Source organism: Rhinopithecus bieti, unplaced genomic scaffold, assembly GCF_001698545.2.
Source record: "Rhinopithecus bieti isolate Rb0 unplaced genomic scaffold, ASM169854v2 scaffold_12478, whole genome shotgun sequence".
Lineage (NCBI taxonomy): Eukaryota > Metazoa > Chordata > Mammalia > Primates > Cercopithecidae > Rhinopithecus > Rhinopithecus bieti.
In genome coordinates, this window is record NW_016807367.1 from 1,288,550 (window position 1) to 1,302,580 (window position 14,031).

The window sequence follows — 14,031 nt, forward strand, 5'->3', positions numbered from 1 at the left end:
ATCATCAGTTAAAATGATTAAGTGTTAAAGATCTAAACAGATAACTGCAAAATTATTCTCAGGTCTTCATTAGTTAAGTCAGTGTTTTTGTTCTTTAAATGAAAGACTAACTTGTTATCTAGGAATTCTACTGAGCTTCTCTTATCATTGGGCTCTATTTTCTCAAGTAGCTCTTTTTAAAGACTAACAACAATTTGTGAGAGAAAGCAACATCTGGACAAACTTTAGACTCTAAGAAAGGGAACAGGTAGCAATTAGTTTTACCTCCTCTGTTGATTTCTGAGGGCAGGGGAGGCGCCATCATGTTTGTGTCCATCGGCTGAGAGCCATCCTGGGTCATGGGGTCTTCAGGAGGCAGGTAAGCAGGTGGGGGTGTATCAGCTACAAAGTTTTTAAAGAAGTTATTTCTTAACCCTTAGTAAACATACACGCTCAAAACACATATCCTCTTCTGTACTGAAATTCTTAAGAGATCAAGTTGTCATTTCAATCTCCCCATTAAAAGACTAAAGGCTACAGGCACTGGCCTTGATGTACAATTTCTGAAAAGTATTAACCATGCCACAATCATATACATTTTTGTCAAAATTCAGTTTGAGGAAAAATATTATACTATATGCCAGTTCTAGAAGCTGTTTGCCTATCCAGGATCATGCTGTTTAAAAGCAATCAGAAGAGTATTTTAAGCATACTTTAATATAATCTGCTTTGAGAGAACCTCTGCATTGCAGTTTCACTGGTAGATGGAAAACCTCTGAAAGCTTCAATGGACTTCTTAAGAAAAGGAGCCTCAGGGTCTTTTGCATTAAATCTATAGACTTTTAGAAAATTTACCAACTGAGTTTCATTATAGCCTACTGATTTGAACTGTTAATTTTCCATGACTTTAGGGAATCTGTTAGGACCACATTCTCCCTACCCATTTAAATGATCACTAGCTTTAAAATCTCTAGCAACAGAGTAATAGAAAATGAATCAGTTTGTCACAGCTATCTTCTATTTCAGAATTTACATATATGTTTCTTCTGGTAAATAAGAGGCAAACATGATTTTTTAAACAAAGAACACTAACACAAGTCTTGCATTTTCTTAATATAAAACAAAGGGTATAGGGTTCTCACAAATAATCCTTTTCCATCCAAAAGCAAGTTCCTCACTAGTTATCATGAGCCCATCTAGCATACGTGACATAGTCTTGGAGACAAAATTTTACCTGAGGGAATCGCGAATGCTTGGATAAGTAATCGAGACCACTCAGACCAACTGTCAAATACACGTAACTCATGCTGTTCCTTCAGAGAGCCCTAGCGATTTCCAAGACTCACTCTTCAGCTGAATCATAACCCAGTAACTTCACATCCAGCTGCTAACAAGCAACGACTCATAGTACTGAGACAGGACCACTGGGATCTTCTCTGGATGCCTCTTTTGCCCTTTCTCCAGCTTCTTTTAATTCAGCCTCTTCCCTGCAGCTGTAAGCCTGACTCGGCTTTATCTCAAGCCAGGAACAAAGACAAAGAGCCTCCTCTGAGCCCAAGTCAATGAATTTCTGCCAAGAAGCTGGTGAAAATTTCACTGGCAACCTGTGGCATCAGCACAACCAAGAGGGACCTGGTAATTCTTGATACTATTCTACTATTCCTACAAGCACCTCCTCCTGTCCCTTGCAACTGTTTTCCATATTTCCGTTACTTGGCCTGTGTCTTAATCTCTGACATCTAGGGACAAAGTGTAAATTCAAGCAATAATCTTTAATTCAATCTTGGGGCCACTCTGGGCTGCCGTCACTGCTCAAAAGTCTTCTGAAATGTATCTCCTCACCGCTAACCCGTCCATCATACAGGTTAGCGGTGAGGAGGAAGGGAGTGAGGCAGACAGGAAGTCACCAGTTACTTTAATTTTTAAACTAGTCTATCTCCCAACTCTCATCCAAAAAGCTTTGGAGTGAAAACCAGACAAAGTAATGTGAAATAAACAAGATTTAAATAAAAGAAACTAATAAATACATAAATAAAAGGAAGCAATATAAATGTGGACCACTTTTCAATTTTTGAAGGCCTAGCTCTGATGCTGAATTCAAATTTACTTAAAAATATTTCAAGCAGCCCAATAAACACACTTGCCCAGTCAATTTCCCTTCCGAAAACATTAATAGATATTAAGTATATTTTTGTTTAGGGTATCCTTCTGAAGGTCTACTGGCAAGAAATCTGGCACTTTTTTTTTTTTTGGAGATGCTTGCTCATTAACCTGTAACTTCAAAATATATAATGTCCTTATTAATCATATATTTTGATAACCATTACACCATCAGTTACGTCTAAAAAAAGAGGATGTTTTTTGTCTTTGCTAAGTTGAACAAGCAGATGGTTTCCAGTACTTCTGTTGTAATTCCTTTGTTGTTAAAGTATACGTTTCTTGGGATTACATCATCATTTAAATGAATTTAATTAAGTAGGGGGTGGGATTATCCCTCAGGAAATACTTTTTCTGAGGTTGCACTTACAACAGGAGTTTTTTCCACGTATGAAAACGATGCTAATTGAACTTGTGCTCTCATAACAGCAAATGTGTGTAACACACTATTTTTCTTTTTATCAAGAGTAAAGACTGTAACAATTATGCCACTCCCAGAAGGATGCAGCTGTTTCAAAACCTTTTAAAAAACAAGGGAAAAATATAGCTTATTCAAGCATCTGTGCCTGACAAATAAAATAAGACATTTGCTTACTTGGCTATGAGGTCTCCTTTCTCCAGAAGTTGTATCCTAAAAGTGCGAGAGCACTATGTCATAATACCAGGACTGAAAACCTCCCTCCACTGCAGGTTGACCCAGTTTTTCCGTGACACTGTGATAACACTGTCTGATGTGACCACAGAACATCCATCACTGAACATTCCAACCTACCTGGCATCTGGAAAGGACTTCCTGGGTCTGAGCTGGTGGGAGAGTGAGGGTAGGTGCTGCTGCTGCTCCCAGGAGAGTTTGGGTAACTGCTATTGGGAGAGTGAGGAAACGGGTGGCTGTTGGGTTGCTGGAAAGAATCTGGAAAAGTGGCGTTGAGTGGCATGTGAGGCTCATTTTGTCCTAAGTTACGGAACTGAGCTAAGAGGCTGTGCTGAGGATTATATTCGCTGTGTCTTGGAACCAGCACAGGAGGAAGTACTAGAAAAAGGAAGGGAAAAAAGAGAAGGACAAAAATGAGAATGATGATCTATAATTACATCACAATAAAGTAAAACATAATCTGTAAGCAACAACAAATTATCTGTTCCATGCCCTGCTGCCAACTCAAAAGCATCATTCATATGAAAAGCTATTTTACCCTCAAGAACAAATGCAGGAACAAATACAATCCCTTTAGAATCACTGATGACCTATGCCTGAGATTTGCAGTATTCACAAATTGCCCAAGGAAAGTTGGCAAAATACAATCTTTTCGGTTACAAATGTTAAGGTTCTCTCATTCTTAATTTTGTCATTCACTAAAAACCAAAGCATAATTGTTTATCACCATTGACACTTTACTTCACAGCCCCAGCTGGTAAGACTTCACATTTGAGTTAATGCTTATTGAATGATATGAATTATTCACCACAAGTGTTTTAAGCTGACACACTAGTTCACTTTAACACAAAAAAAGCAGCATAATAAATAGAGCTGAAGAGGTAAAATCAGTGAACTGTAGAAAACTCAAATGCCATGAAGATAATTATACAAAATACGAGGCGTTTTGTGGGACAGAATTTATCTTGAATCCTGTCCTAGGAGTCACACTTTATGAACATCTGTTTTCTAAGGATCTTACCCACTTTTCAAGAATCCTTACCACCACCTGTGAGGTCAAGAAAGAAACAGGTCATACAATTCACATTTTGCTAACTGAAAACTCAAGGTACAAACGTGGCCCAACAGGCAGGCACCTGTTGAGAAGCAAAGAAAACAACTCCTGTCACTCCTAAATGCTCTATATTAGGAACCTAAGGAGTTAATAATTGGCATGGTCATCAACCTCCAGAAACCTCCTGAGGCAAAGCCACTATAAATATAATTATCCTAGAAAGGTAGGGCTGGCTAACAGTCAGTTACAGAGCCCTAGCCAGATCCTAGGGTTAGATCCTAAGTTTCCCTACCAGGGTCACCAGATGGATGTTCTTTAACAAAGGCCTTTGCAATCCCTCCAGCTCCTGTGGCCTCAGCTGCAAAGAGAAAAGCAACCCATTTTATAAACTGCGTGAGAGGAGAGATTTAAAACTTATGATTATTGTTGGTTGTTAGGAATCAGAATATATTTCCCCAAAGAAACAATATTTGGTGGCAATAGGAATTTAGCAGACTTTTGAGGGCTTTCCAGGGAATCTATGCATAATTTATATCATTTCTACAGTAAAAAGTGCTCTTAACACTTGGATTATCACTTTTTTATGAACTGAACATTGCCTTTTAGATAAAATAGGTATTTTAAAAGCATTAAAATTTCTCATGTGCTACATTTTATACTCCTATATAATCCCATAGCATCAGATTTGTTATTTCCCTATTTGATCCTTTAGGAACAAATCTTTTGAGTATATAATAAATGTATTTTCTTTTTAGTACAGTGATGGAATCTTCCCAAACCAAACCATTAAAAGCATAATTTCTTCTTCTACCTTTCAATAGTCATCTGAACTATAAAATGCTTTTGTATTGTTGAAGAAACATTCCTGATAAGGGATCCCCAATGCCAATAAAAATTTATATTCCCAAACAGTTCAATACCTTTCAATTACCTTTGCAATGACAAACGTTCCCTTTGCTTTTAGCTGCTGTGACTTGAATTGCCATTTCCCAGCTTGCCTTTTACAGGCATCTAGCTATGGTCTCAATTACGATTTTTACCCATAAAAGGGGGAAACATTGGCCCCTAAACCCCTCCCCACAAATGCAGCACCATACAGCAACTAGAATCAATCTGTCATGTCCTCTATCCTTCAGAGGACCTCTCCCTCCCAAAACACACACTCACAGAGTCCACTAAAGTTGGTGCAAAAATAATTGTGCTTTTTGCATTTAATGGCAAAGACTGCAGTAACTTTGCACCACCCTAACACTTAGCGGAGCATCTGTTTTAGCAGTTCCTGTTTCCTAACAGTTTTAGAACTGGAGCCTTTGCAATGGCCACAGCAAAGGGCAATGTATTTCTGCTCCCCAAGTTGATAATCTGCATACGTGTTCCTCAAAATGTGAGATTCATCCAATGTTGTGTTACGTGTAGCATCTTGTTATGTGTATAAACTACAATTTATTTGATGATACAATTTTGTCTTCTGCTGATAAATACTTGGGTTGGGGAAAAGAAAAACAACCCAATGCTTGGGTTGTTTCCAGCTTGAGGAAGTTATAAAAACTTCTATGAACTTTAAAAAATGTAACTTATTTTGAAATAATTTCAAACTTACAGAAAACTGCAAGAGTACAAAGAACACTCAAATATCCTTTACCCAGATTCACCAGTTTTTAACATCTTGCCACATTAACTTACTCATTCTCTCTCCTCCCTTCCCCGGCCCCAGAACACAAATACACTTCTGAATTATCTGAGAGCAGGTAACACACATATCCCTTTTTCCTAAAGCATTTCAGAGTAACTCCCAAAAGGAACATTAACTTACATATACACATTTGTTATCAAACTTGGGAAATTTAACATTGCTGATTTTATCTAATATAAAATCATATTCCAACTCTGTTAACTGTCTCAACCATGTCCTATGTAGCAACTTCCTGATACAGGACCTAAGGTAGAATCACATATTGTACTTTGTTGTCATTATTTCTTCAGTCTCCTGTAATCTGGAATAGTTCTTCAGCATCTTTTTTCCTTCCTGCTTTCATGCTACTGACATTTTTGAATACAGGCAGTTATTTTACAGACTGTTTCTCAATTTGGGTCCCTCCAATGCTTCACCATGATTAAACTCTCAGATTTTTGGTTGGACTACTAGGTAAGTGGTATTATTCCCTTCTCAGTTCATACACACAAAAGCACACGATGCGTCTGCCTGTTTGAGGTTTAATCCTGATCACTTGGTTAAGGTATTGTGCATTTCTTCCACTGTAGACAGTTACTGTCTTTCCTTTTGTAATTAATAAGTAGTGCGACACGAGACTGTGTAAATATCCTGTTCCTCATCAAGCTTTATTCCCTATATTTAGCATCCATTTTGCTTGAATAAACTTTTGCTACAATGGTTGTGAACTGGTGAATTTTAACTCCATTATTCCTTAATTATTAGTCAGAATTTTAATATGAGGACGTGCTTTTCCATCTCGTGTATATATACCTATATATAATAGTTATCAGTATGGCTTCATGGATTCTTAATCAATGAGCTATAAATAACTGTCTTTATTTTGATGGTGATATTGTCTTAGATTTGGCCATTGGGTGCCTGTTCAAGCTAGGCCTTGTGCCTTTGTAACATGTTCCAATTATTTGAATATTTCTTAATTTCTGGAACAAGACATTCCAGGCTTATCTCTTACCTTCCCTTTCCACCAGTCTAGCAATCTCTGGTTCCCTTTAGTGAGGAATAGTATTTAGAAACCAAAATCTGGGATGTGGCTGTGTTCTGTATGTTTACTGGAGCCACACTGATTCTAAGCCCTGTGTGTGTGCGTGTGTGTATGGAAATTGGGTTATGCTGTTACATTCAAGTGTAAGCTAACTCCACAGGGTTTTCATTTGCCTTTCTCTATTTCCTATCTGTATCTCCTTACTTCAACAGTGAGAACCTTGGCTACCAACATCAAAGTATTTATGAATGTGCTTAATTCTACAATACACTGAAAAAGTTTCAGAAATTATAAAATAAACCTATTAAGTTTTGGGTTTATTTTAATTTTTTTTTTTTTTTTTGGTATACAAAGTACTTGGATTAATTCAAAATCATTTAAAATCTACTTGGATTCATCCCCCTTTTCAGTGTTATTTTATTACTTTGAAATTTTATTCAATTTCTCCCTTTCACAGTTAGTTTATTTGAATACATCTGTTGCTGTTTGCGCTTAGTTTTAGGAATTCCCCTCTCTCATTCTTGTTGACTTAATTTTACTTTGTAAATACAGACAATATTAACATGATTTTAAAGTCAAAACAATATACTCCCTACTCCGTCCCTTCTAACTTAGTCCTCCAATTTTAACGTCCTCAAAGGGTCACCAATTTCCTTTTTTTCTGGTTTATCCTGTGTTTCTTCTTGAAAAAAGCAAGCAGATAAATGGATGCTTTCTTATTTCGTCTTTACTGCTAAAAAGAAAGGTAGCCTGCTATATATGCTCTTTTGCATTTTGCTTTTTTCACCTATATGAGAAATAACTTTATATTAATGCACAGAGGTCTTCCTCATGTGGTTTGACAGATAATAACACCAAAGTTCATTTAACAATCTCCCATACCTGGCCATTTAGGTATTTCACAGTATTTTGCCATAAAATGTAACACTGCAATGACTGTGCATATATATGGTAGCACTGTCAAAGGTGTATCTTCAGGGCAAATTCCTAGATGTGGAAATGCTGGGTGAATGGGTAAATGCATATATAACCTTGTTATTGTCAAGCACCCCTTCCCAATGGTTGCACCATTTTGCACTGTCACACAGGAGTGCCTTTTTCCCACATCTTCCAGAATAGAGTCTGTCGCACTTTTGAATCCTGACAACCTGATGGGTGAGAAATGGCATTTTGGTGTAATTTTAATTTACATTTCTCTTATAGACAAAGTTGATCATCTTTTCATGTATTTCAGAGAGTGCTTTTCCATCTTTTTCTGTGAACTGCTGGCTTATGCCTTTTGCCCATTTTTGGTATTTTCACCCTTCATTAAAAACAACATAATAGAGATACTAGCCTGTGATATATGTTGTGGATATTTTACCACGATTATCATTTGTCTTTTCACTTTGCTTATGTATATTTTTTGGTAGTCACATTTATCAACATTTTATTTTACTGTATATGGATTTCTGAGTCCTAGAAAGTATTCTCCTATACCCAGATTATGAGGAGGAATTCATCCATGCATACTTCTAGTGCATATAAAGTTTCATAATTTATTCAGATCTGTGATCCCTTTGGAGTTTAGTTTTATTTGTGGTATGAGGAATGGATCTAATTTTATCTTTCCCCAAATGGTTAGCCAGTTAACCCCAACACCATTCTTTAAAAGCCCATCTTTCACCCAGTGATTGGAGTTGCCACTTAAAAAAAAAAAAGTTCCATAAGTGTTGGAGTCTACTTTCAGACATTTAATTCCACTACATTTCATCCTGTTCTAGTCTGTGCCCCAGTACCATTCTGTTTTAATTATAAAGGCTTTATAGAGATTTTAATAGCTGATAGGGCCAACCCCTGTCACAGTTCTTCCTTTTCAGTGTTTTGTTCGCATGCTTAAGCTTTCCATGTGACTTCAGTTATGACCTTGTTTACCTTCAGGAAAAAAAAGTTATTAATACTTTTACTGAGGTCACATTATATTCATGAATTAAGATTAATATCTTGATGATACTGAAATGCCCTTCTGAAGATGTAGGAAGGTCTGTTCAAGCCTACTTTTGTGTTCTACAAGTACTGTCTGTATTAGTTGCTAGCACTGCTGTAACACAATACCACAGACTGGCGGCTTAAACAACAGAAATTTATTTTCTCACTGTTGCTGTGAAGGCTGGAAATCCAAAGCCAAACTGTTGGCAGGTTGGCTTCCCTGAGGCTTCTCTTCTTGGCTTGCAGACAGCTGCCTTCTCAGGGTGTACTCACACGGTCTTTTCTCCTGATGTCTCTGCAGGTTTCATCCCTCTTCTTATAAAGATCCCAGTCAGACTGCATTAGGGCCCATGCCAATGGTCTCATTTTAATTTAATTACCTCTTTTAAAGGCCCTATCTCCAAAAACAGTCATATTCTATGGTGTTTGGGGTTAGGGCTTCAATATATCAATTTTGGGGCAGGCAACTCAGTTCCTAACACTACATACAGGATTTGTACATTTCTTGTTAAATTTATCAAGTTGTTGCTATTTTCAATGAGATTAAATGAGGCTTCTCCAATGTATCTTCTAACTGGTAATTACTACCACATGGTCCACAGCAGCACTTACAAAAACTTCCTTCTCTTATTTGTTTTTTTTTTAAAACAAATTTTATTATTATTTTTAGAGCTGGGGTCTTGCTATATTGCCCAGGCTGGAGTGCTGTGGCTATTCACAGGCATGATCATAGAGCAATTCAGCCTCTAACTCCTGGGTTCAAGTGATCCTCCTGACTCAGCCTCCTGAGCAGCTAGGACTACAGGTGCCCACCACCATGCACAGTTAATTTTTATTTTTTGTAGAGACAGGGTCTTGCTATGTTGCCCAGGCTGGTCTCAAACTCCTAGTCTCAAGCTATCCTCCTGCCTCAGCCCCTCAAAGCACTGGGATTACAGGTATGAGCCACCACACCCACACCGGAGACTATATAAGTAGGGTGTCTGTAAATTCTGGCTTGCCTGGGACAGTCCCAATTTGTACCTGTTGTCCAGTGTAATTAGTAATAGGTGACTCTTGTCAATTTCAAGCCTCCTGGCTTGGATAATAAATGTTCACACTAACTATAAGCAATGACTAATTAAATTCAGGAAAGTAAAGAGACAGGTCTGGAACAGCTGCCAGCCCTAGAAAGAAGTATTAATGTAGCAGAGAGGAGACACATGGAAGTTAGTCAGGCTAGGTTAAGCTTACACACACGTGCTGCTCTAAAATAACAAGGCCCAGGCCTCTCTCCCTGTGTGGAATCCTGAACGACAATGCTGTGGTTCTCTCCCAGATGTCTCACTCTACCCCCACTTCATGCTCCTTTCATTTCAGCAAGATTTCAGTAAAGAATAATTAAAATATGTTTTCTATTAGGAGAAAAGGAAAGAAGAAACATTCAGATAATTATTCATGCTTAAGCACATTTTCTTTGTGCAATTCTCATTTCTTGGGTGAGAGATTTACCAGCCTAAAGAATGAGGATTTGCAAACTGCAGGCCCAACTCAGGTCACCAATAGGAAGGGAGAGAGGGTGAGCAGTGTTTCCCTCTGACTTGTTCTCTGTCTCAGACTGTTCCTATTTTATGGAAAACAAATATGGGAACATAGACTTTTCTGGGGAATCATTTTCTTAGTGCACTAAGGTGACCCTGCTTGGTAACTTCAAAATATGGCTAAAGTGTGGGACTTCCCTCTTTAAGGGCTGCCCCTATTGGTTAATTTGAATAAGAATCTGCTTTCAAAGAGGAGCCCAACGTTAAAACATCATTCTTTGTACACATGAATTTCTTCTGAGTTATTTAAAAATCAGACCATGTATGGCCTTCTTGTATCCTAGGAGCTCTAACCTTAGTAAAAACCCAGATCTTGTCTCCCACCCCAACCCCTCAAATGTATGCTTAAAAAAGGCCCCAGGTGATTTCACTAATCCTCTCCACCCATTTGAAAATCTCTAATTGTGTTATATCTTTAAAAGGCTGAAGCTATCTTCTTTTCCTGATCTATTTGCCTTTTATCTCAGTAGAAAAAAATCTTCAGATTTCTGTCTTTTCTCAGTGACATTAATTCTGCTTTTCAAACTGTGTATCTCTGTTAAAAATAAAATCCCTTTTCCAGTCAACAGGGAAACCTAACTAAGAATGTTTCCGGAAGCAAAAGTTTCAGAGATATTTGTGATTCTGCTATTACACTCAGCTTTTCTGCGTTGCTAAGGTACAAGGAAAAGAATGAAAAAGAACAGTTAAAATTGTAGAGAGGAGCTGAGCTCTGGAAAGGATTCCTGTAAACTCTAGATGTGAGAGCTTTTTTAAGATTTTGAAGTACTGCTTGAAATTCTACCACCAAGTTGTCAGTGGTAAAGTAGTCTAGTAATGAGACTAAGTCTGACAAATCCCCACCCGCCAAATGTTTGTGAGAAAGCAGCTTTTTTCTTTTTTAAACACACAAGAGAGTTCTGATATAATGCCCAAACAGAAGTAATGGACACAAGCTACCTGTTACCTGGCAGTACGGAAATGCTTTCTAGTTCTGACAAGCTGGAGAAGGCATTTAGGTTAGAGTCAAGACACCTGAGTTCTAGTCCTGACTCTCATAACTACCTTTGTGACTTTGAGCCAATCATTTAGTGTCTCAGGGACTCAGTTTCCTCACACAAAAGAGGAAGAAACTTGCTCTGCACAGCGTCTTCCTGCTCTAAATTCTGCAAGTCTTCTGATTGATAAGAATGCCGCTCATGTACACCTGGAGCTTCGTAATGTTCAAAGCTCAGCACCAGATGGCATCTAAGTTGAATCTCAGGACATTTCAGTGAGGCCACCTACAAGCAGAAAGAAGGCCCAGGGCTAGAGCAAGAATGGCCCCAGAGCCAGTTAGCTGCAGCAATTCTCATGAGAAAAGGAGGACAAGCTGCCAGAGCAACTGTGCCCAATATGATGCCTACACGAGACAGATGTCCCCAATACAGTGTGTTCAGTGACCTTCTAAACAGAGACACTTCAAGTAGGAAGTGCCGGAAAGGGTAAGAGTAAGAACACTTAAAATTAATAGTAGACACATTTATGAAATAGAATTCCTTACCTCAGGATATGTCAGGGAAACTTTACGCTGAAGAAATGATTCTGGGAACCTCAATAGAGGTTAAATTTTAATGAAAATATATAACAGCCTAAATCCCGCAGTGGTGGCACTTTTTTGGTCTGCTTATTGGTGATGAGGTGATAGTACGGAGGGTCTATAATATAAGGTTCGCTGGGTACCATATATGCCTCCATCATGCAGGGCACTGCAGGTATGAGTCAACAGGACAGACACTGTCCTTGCCCACTGGGAAAAGTGTCTATCACTAAATCCTCACAGTAGCTATCTCCGTTTTACAGGTGAAGGATCAGGCTCAGCCTCGCTAAGTAACCTATCCAAGGTCACACAGCTGCTAATTGAGGGTCAGGTTGTGAATCAAGGTCTGCTCACAACCACTAGACAATCACTCAGTACTATAAAACTGGAAAGAGATTGTGGAAGTTGTTTTTTAAATTATCTTTCCATTTTCTGTTTTTTGGGGCCAAGATCTTTTTAAAAGGCATGACAGTTTTGCCTAAAGGTAGCAACACTGTAGTATTTACTTTCTGGGAGTATAATTACTCAAGTACAAATATATTAAAGGACAAACATATGAACATAATTCCACATAGAGACATGAATTTCATTCAATAATATCATCAAGCATTAAAAGCCACTAAATTTACCTAAAAATCACCTAAATCTAACTCAACTTCTGAGAATCCAACTTCCTAGCTAATGCCAGGCCAATGATTCTTTTTGTATACCACAGATTATTTTCTTGAAAAATACCTTCTCTGGGCACCCACAGAACATCTGCTATGACTCCATGACCTAGTTCAGATTCCTGCTCCAACCTATCTTTGGGGCTTTTTGCAGTTTTCATCTGCTAGTTTCATACTTCTGCACCTTTGCTCACTTGGCCGTATTTCCAAGTCTCAGTTCTAACAGCACTCCCATGGTGCCTTTCCTGGTCTTTCTACCTACCCCTGGTAGAAAAGAATTCCTCCCTCTGCCTCAGGGTGCCCCACACAGACTTTCATTGTAGCATCTGCAACATTTTATTGCTAATTTGACTTTACTTCACCTGGACTGTAATGCCTTTGTGGGTAGAACTGACTTTCTTTTGAAAGAAAATAGATGCCAGTGTCTGGCAACTAATAAGTCCTGAGTGAATGTTTTTTCAATTATTGTATGTTTGTAAATTGTATTGCTCTTCCTGACCTGTCTAGTATAAGTGTTCATATAAACCAGTCTTTCTGAAAGTTCGGCCCTCAGACTCCTTGCACCTGAATTAGATACTTACTTAAAAAGGCAGATTCTTATACCTCATCCCAGATATAACAAGTCAAAACCTTCAGCAATTTTGGGTGAATAGAGTCTAGGTACAGGAGACAAACGTTACTACATGCACTGGCAAGAGAGCTAGGTGTCTGGCCCTATCTATGTCTCTAAGTAGCTGTGGGACTTGAACTTCAATTTTTCTCATCGTAAGTCAAATTTCTAGAGATCATCCCTTTCATTTATAAAAAACTCTACACAGTGTTGGTCCTGATTCTTTGATAGTATACAGATATAAATCCAAATGACATGGAAAAGGCTGGCATGGCCTTATAGTAAGCTTACAGAAAATTTATAGGGTCCAGTTTGTTTGGTCAAGAGGCATAGTGTCATGGAAAAAGCACTGGGTTGGGATCAAGATAGCCCAGGGTCTTAGCTGTATGAATTTAGGTGACATAAATTCTTACTTCAGTTTCCCCAAAGGGATAGCAAGCCCTTAACAGCACTCTGAGAATTAAGAATGGTGGCACACAGCAGTTTGTCAAACCTAGTTTTCTCTTCCTGCTTTCACCCCAGTAGCTTCCTTTCCTTTGCCAAGTATTTATTTGCTTTACTTCCACAGAAGGAAGGTGCTACGTTATTAGAGACTTCGAAAGTTGTTAGAGGTAGGAAAAAACTTCAGGATATAACCTAAAAACATCAGGAGAAAAAAAAAAAAACTTTCAAAAGCTACACATGAAGTATAATAACAGTCAAAAGCAGGTTTTAGTTTTTCAGTTCCAAAGTTGGAAATTCTGCTTATTTACTAGCCGATTAAGTAGGGCAATTTACTATTTAAACCTCACTTTTTTTTTTTTTTTTTTGAGACGGAGTCTCGCTCTGTCGCCCAGGCTGGAGTGCAGTGGCCGGATCTCAGCTCACTGCAAGCTCCGCCTCCCGGGTTCACGCCATTCTCCTGCCTCAGCCTCCCGAGTAGCTGGGACTACAGGCGCCCGCCAGGTCGCCCGGCTAGCTTTTGTATTTTAGTAGAGACGGGGTTTCACCATGTTAGCCAGGATGGTCTTGATCTCCTGACCTCGTGATCCGCCCGTCTCGGCCTCCCAAAGTGCTGGGATTACAGGCTTGAGCCACCGCGCCCGGCC

General features: G+C 38.6%; 1 protein-coding gene across 9 annotated transcripts in view; it reads right to left on the bottom strand.

Annotated features, from left to right (window-relative positions):
* The window catches only part of SMAD1 (SMAD family member 1), an 80,613-nt gene that overhangs the window by 16,187 nt on the left and 50,395 nt on the right, over window positions 1–14,031 (bottom strand). For all 9 annotated transcript variants that reach the window (XM_017881525.1, XM_017881520.1, XM_017881522.1 and 6 more), the window contains exons 3-4: window positions 2,909–3,166; window positions 265–381 (exon numbers count right to left, since the gene is read on the bottom strand). In XM_017881525.1, the coding sequence (XP_017737014.1) occupies window positions 265–381; window positions 2,909–3,166 (375 nt within the window). The remainder of the gene's footprint in view (window positions 1–264; window positions 382–2,908; window positions 3,167–14,031) is intronic.